Source organism: Terrapene carolina, unplaced genomic scaffold (assembly GCF_002925995.2).
Source record: "Terrapene carolina triunguis isolate 2854851 unplaced genomic scaffold, T_m_triunguis-2.0 Scaffold112, whole genome shotgun sequence".
In the NCBI taxonomy this organism is placed as follows: domain Eukaryota; kingdom Metazoa; phylum Chordata; order Testudines; family Emydidae; genus Terrapene; species Terrapene triunguis.
The window spans coordinates 11,255,031-11,261,030 of NW_020664463.1; the positions used below are offsets into that span (position 1 = coordinate 11,255,031).

Consider the following 6,000-nt stretch of genomic DNA (forward strand, 5'->3'; position numbering starts at 1 on the left):
CCGTCGACTCCGCGGTACTCCTCTCGTTGAGCTGGAGTACCGCAGTCGACGGCGAGCACTTCCTGGTTCGATTTATCGCGTCCAGACCAGACGCGATAAATCGAACCCGGAACTTCGATTGCCAGCCGTCGAACTACCCGGTAAGTATAGACCAGCCCTAAGAGTACTTTTTGTGGATTACTGTTGCTGCTTGGTACTTAGTTTGTAATGATCTAGTGAAAATCATTTGAAAATGTTAAGCCTGACCTTACTTCTAATCTCTCTCTCTCTCTAATTGTCACCTGCTTTCTGTTGAGTAACTGCTGTTAAGTTCCTTACTGCATTGATGGCAGATGATCTGTTCCTTGGAGTCTGAAACACTATAACTTACCTTGAGTATACAGACAGGAAGAGCTCACCAGAAATGCAGATGTTTCTGCCCTCATAGAAAGGCTGTGACATCTTGACTTCTCCACGTCCCTTCCTGCCCTACATTTGTATGATTTATTGATCTCCGTAGCACACCAGTCTCCAACACAGAGACTTGATTGTTCTGCAAAGCTTTCATGGGGTTTCCTAATTCAGACTGTACTCATATTAAATTTTTGACTCTTTAAATTTGGAAACTTTCTTGTTAAATGAGTCCCTCAGTAGATTTGATTTCTGTTGCCTTTACTTCTGGGAGGAAAACACCTGGGATTCAGATCAACAAATGTTGTTGATTTTAAAACCAACAAAATAAATCCCAGGATCATTATTACTGATGTCAAGAGAAGGGAGAAGAAAGTAACTGCTTTTTTATTGATTTGTTAGAATTTGGGAATTTATTTAAATTGCTTCTTTGCAGGTCCATAATGTTTCCTTCGCTTTTGAGTTGATGCAAGATGGAGGGCTCAAGAAACCAAAGGCTCGTCCTGAAGGTAATATATACGCTATAGAGGCATAAACTATTTATACAGACATAGTGGCAATTACATCTCTAGTGTGACGACTCCATTAAAGTCAACAGGGTTACATCAGGAAATAATGTTGTGGCTGTATGTATTATATATGCACACACGGTAAAACTTTGTTTATCTGACTCCCTTTTATCCAAAAGACTCCTTACGCATATCTGCGTTATCTCTCTTAATGTGCATCATAACAGGAGTAGACTCAACTATTAATAGGTTCAAGTCAGGCCAATGATTTTAGTAATGGTAGTGCTATATGATAGCTGTTCAGTAGCCTATGTTAGATCAGTTGGCGCGCTCAGTTCTTTTCCTAGTGGAAAGTTTACATAAAAAATTAGCACTAATTTGCTAGCAGCCTGATCACAGAGACAAATAACTGAGGGGCTAATTTTGTTCCTATGGAAATCAGTGACAAAAACTCCCATTTGCTCCTATGGTGCAGGGCTAAGTACTGAACGAGCATGAAGACTGAATTATGCTTTTAACTTTTTAAAGGTTGTACCTCTGAGTACCGAAGCTAATTAATGGAGCAGTGTCAAGAAGCTTGCACTACCTCTGCACTGTTTGCTCTTTGGCTAACGAGAGGAATTATGTCATCTTGACTGTCAATCGAGCAATCTTCATTTTCATTATGACTACCCCAGAAGTGACAGGTAGCTTAGCCTGACCATTACTGATCATTACTGCAGGAAAGCCATTCAAAACAGTGTTACTTTACTCCTTGCTCCAGACTCCATGTGGTTTGCCCTCTGATTCAGTGTACAGCAGTGGATGTCGTAGTGAGAACTGGGACAGATTTTGTTGTCGACATAGTCTTTAAATCAGCTGATTATTGTACCCTTTAGAAATTAAATTTATTAATAAAAGTAGGAGGGCAAGGTTAGTTAATATGGCAGTCGTCTTGGTCTGCTTATCTCCCGGTTCACATTTGCTACACTGGGTTGAGTGAGGGTGCACAGAGCTGGGATTTCTGTGGAAGGGAAAGTAGCATCGGAGGCTGTTTGTTGCCAGTAGTTTCATTTCATCTTGCTGTGGAATCCTGGCACTTGCAAACATTAGTGTCCCTTTGAATAACAATTTGCAGTGGTGCAGTTTCTCATGCTCCACAGAATGTTTTATGTGTGGGATTCGCTGTGTATGCCCTGCTGTACTGGTGTCACTTTGTGCCTGTATAGACCGGAAAGCACCCCACTTTGCAGTGTAAGTGCTTTCTGCGGTACTCGCCAGAGACAGGTCTAGTGTTCAATTTAATATTTTAGTATATCCTGCTCCACTCACTCCCACCCCAATAAAATATCATAAGTCATCTTGTGTGGTGTATACAACACTGCCCAAATTACAGGCCAAATTCTGGCCTTTGTTACATCCATTAGATATAATAGACACATCTGAAGGCAAAATTTTGCCCTAAGTCATTAAAGTACAGTGAATTTTAGTTGGCTGCTTTATTATTTTCCTAAGGGATTTTGATAGGCTGTAGAGGTATTATTCATTTAAACTCTATTTTAGGCTATTTTTATGATTTATTGGCACCTTTTGTCGGCATTCTGTCAGTTAGCACTGGCTGGGCTTTGGCCACACAAACTTCCTCTTACAAGGAGTGGAAGATTGAGATCATGCTTTTTTGGGGGCATGTCTGGTGTCCTCCTTGTCAGTGCTTCTCATCTCATGACCTATAATTATGCATGCAGTGAGGCTATATCTGACATCACATTACTTTTTAATCTAGCAGACAAAGGTTTAACAAGATCCGATGGCTAGAAGTTCTTTGGAAGGAAAAATTAAACTGGAAATAAGGCATACATTTTATAAGTGAGAGTAATTAACTAATAGAACAAATTCTCCATCACGTGAACTCATTAAATTAAAAGTTGATGTATTTCTAAAAGATATGTTCTATTCTGGCACAAGTTATTAAATTCAATGCAGGAATTACATGGTAAAGTTCTCTGGCCTGTGTTATGAAGGAAGTCAGACTAGAAGATTATAGACCCTTCTGACCTTAAATTCTATGAATCATTACATTACGTTAGCAAGTAAAAGACTTGGGTTTATTCCTTTGCAGCAGGAGGAGTGAGCAACACGTCATAATTCCCTCCCCATCGCCTCCCACCAGCTGAGGTAGAAGTGGTGACAGTGGCTCAGAAAGGAGACCCACACAGTCTTCAAGGGAGGTCTCTAGGATGCAGGACCTTGAGAATAGGAGGGAAGGGAAGAAGTAAACCAGTGGAGTAATGGGAGATGGCGCAGATACCCTAAGAATCCCTGAAGGCAGAGGACCACCTGCCACCTTAAATAAATAAATAAATCCCATTTTATCATACCTGTAAAGTGATGATTGCAATTAAACTGCACTGTTCACTTATCTTGCAGACCCGTACTATAACAAAGAACAGAGACAATGAATCTCAGTACTGGGCACCTAGAGATGTAGTCCTTGATCCTTGGCTCTAACAGAGCTGTGCTTAGTGCAGCAGTTGAAGGGGGCTTTATGTCACCTTCATGCTCCCCCAATGCACAGAGCTGCTGGAGGTTAATTTGGTCTCAGGCAGAGATCAGAGCAGCCTCAGAGCTGCTCTAATTTCTAGCTGCCTGCAGTGGGCTCAAGGGGGATTGGTGGAGCGCAGTGCTTTCTGGCCACCCTTCCCTCCTTTGGAATACTCTATGTGTTGGCTGGATGGTGTAGAGTTGGCTATGCAGGCCCTATGCCAGGTGTTGATTACTCATGCCACAGTATCCTCAGCTAGCCTCATAGGCCAGCTTTAAGGGTGCTCTGCACTACCAGAACTATACATTTGGTATTGGAACTTCAAGTTGGCTGCCAACACCATTAGGTTGAATCTGCCTGTAGGTTTCCCTGGCCTACACCAAAGATTCCCCTTGGCTTGCTGATTGTGGAGGATGTGGCTGGTAAGAAACTTTGCTCCTTAGGGCTACATTCCCTTTTAAATCTGTCTCTGAGGCAACTCGATCTGTTGCACAGAATGTACTAACACATTCCCAGGCCATTGGGAGTGTTTTGCTGCTGGGGATGCTGTGGTATTATACAGCTTCCTACTCCTTCTGGAAAACTTGGATATATAGAAACAATTCTGCTAAAACTAGGACTTTTCTTTCTGTGTTATAGTGGTCATTTTCATGCAAGCAAGATCTTTCTTAGGAGTTCCCCTGCTCCTGCTGCTTATGCACACATCCAAGAGTGAAGCAGGTGTGAGAGAGTGTCATGGAAATGATTTTTCCAAGCAGGCTGTGGATGTTTTATTGTACTTCAGATTGGTTTCCCCAGCTCAAAGAACTGTGTTTTTTCTCTCTTCTTTGCTCCTTATTGTTCTTCTCTCACATTTTGCTTTTTTGAGAATGGGGTTTGTGGGTTTTTTTGTTTTTGTTTTTACCTCTCTTCCTTCCTCTTCTTCCACCCTCACTGTGTCTCCTCAATTATTTCCCTCTTCCTGTTCCCCCTACTTTTCCCTCCTATCCTCTCCCTTTCCGACATCTTTACCTGCTGCTTTTCCCCTCTCCTGCACTGCCGACGTTGGGAGATCCTCTCTTCAGTCTTGCAAGGGCACTCTGTGCTGTACTTTCCCCTGGCAGCCTTTGGAATGTACTTCTCTGCGGCACTTCCTCTATGTTATTGTAGCAACAGGACAGGAAGAGCAAAGAGAGAAGCTCTCTCTGTTGTGCATCTGAGGTGGGGGAATACCAAGCCCATGAGCAATAAGCTTGAAGTTTGCAAAGGGGAAGAATGGGGAGGGTGGAAGACGGCCTGTCATTCTGGTGGACTGTAACTGTTCATGCACTCTTCCCTTCCTTGCTCTGATGAAAATGTACCCACGCTCCAGCACAGTGAGAGGGGACGCAGGAAGGTTTGGCACACAAAGCAGGAGTTTAAGTCCTGCTCACTGCATAGCAAGTCATTGCAGAGGTTCTAGATATGGTGGGTCCAGAACCTCACATGAAATATACAATTTGGACTTAAATCCCCACTCTGGACCCTTGGTTAGCAGTGTCGCTGGTAGAAGCTCACTAGAAATGGTTAAAGCTGTGACATGGTATCTAACATGGAGTATTTTTCAGTTATTTGTGAGAAATCCGGTCTGAGACAGAAGAACCCTTCAGTCTATGATAAATTGTAGATCAGGGAGGGATAGGGGTTCTTTTTTTCCCCCCCTCCCTCCAGAGAGAAGTTTAAAAATATCAGTGATTAAAGAAATGGCTAAAGTTTCTTGAAGTCTATCATATAATGCTATCCAAGGGAACTGGACCTGTTTTTTTTTTAAATTTTATTTTATTTTTTATTCTTTTGAGTTCACAGATCAGAAGACACTTTCTTCCATTAATAGGAAACTGGGAGGTAGCACTAAAACAACCTAAGAATCTCTCCTTTTCTTCCACAGATGTTGTTAACTTGGATCTGAAGTCTACCCTCAGGGTTTTGTACAACCTGTTCACAAAGTACAAGAATGTTGAGTGATCCTGGAAGCTGCTGAGATGTTAATCCTCACAACCTTCTTAGGAAAAAAAAAAAAAGGAAAAACAAAACACCCTCTATGTTCCTTTGTGCCTTACACTATATTCCATGCTGCATGATGGCATTCCTTCTTCTGTTCACATTATCTCCATGTAACTCTTTGCATGACATGCCCACTGAAAATACTTTGTGTATTTTATGTTAGCTCCCTTTTGAAATATCATTTTTACATCTTTGCTCTGAGATCCTGGCGGGTCTGTTTGCTAAGGTCAACAAGCTTTCTTGTTCTGTTGATAAAGAAATCTACTACTAGTTACTTTGATAAACAGGAAAAACTTGAACCCTTCTTGATGGGGCAATGCCTATATATACTTTCTTTTGTAAACTACTTGGTTACCATTGGTGGTGGAAGATACGCTAGGCTTGAGTGTTATAAATACAAAAGCAGACCCCTGCATTGTAATGTATTTAGAAACTGCACAATTTCCATTGAATAAGGTTTGTGTGTGTTTCTGTATTTGTTTCCAAGGACACCACCTGAAACTGTACCATTAGGGCTTTTTCTATCTTTCGTGTTAACCTCATACTACCCAGTATTAT

General features: G+C 41.7%; 1 protein-coding gene across 3 annotated transcripts in view; it reads left to right on the forward strand.

Moving 5' to 3' along the window:
- The window catches only part of PARVB (parvin beta), a 104,895-nt gene extending 99,362 nt beyond the window's left edge, over nt 1–5,533 (forward strand). For all 3 annotated transcript variants that reach the window (XM_026652242.2, XM_026652243.2, XM_026652244.2), the window contains exons 12-13: nt 827–899; nt 5,327–5,533. In XM_026652242.2, the coding sequence (XP_026508027.1) occupies nt 827–899; nt 5,327–5,403 (150 nt within the window). In that variant the 3' untranslated portion in view covers nt 5,404–5,533. The remainder of the gene's footprint in view (nt 1–826; nt 900–5,326) is intronic.
- Nucleotides 5,534–6,000: the final 467 nt, after the last annotated feature.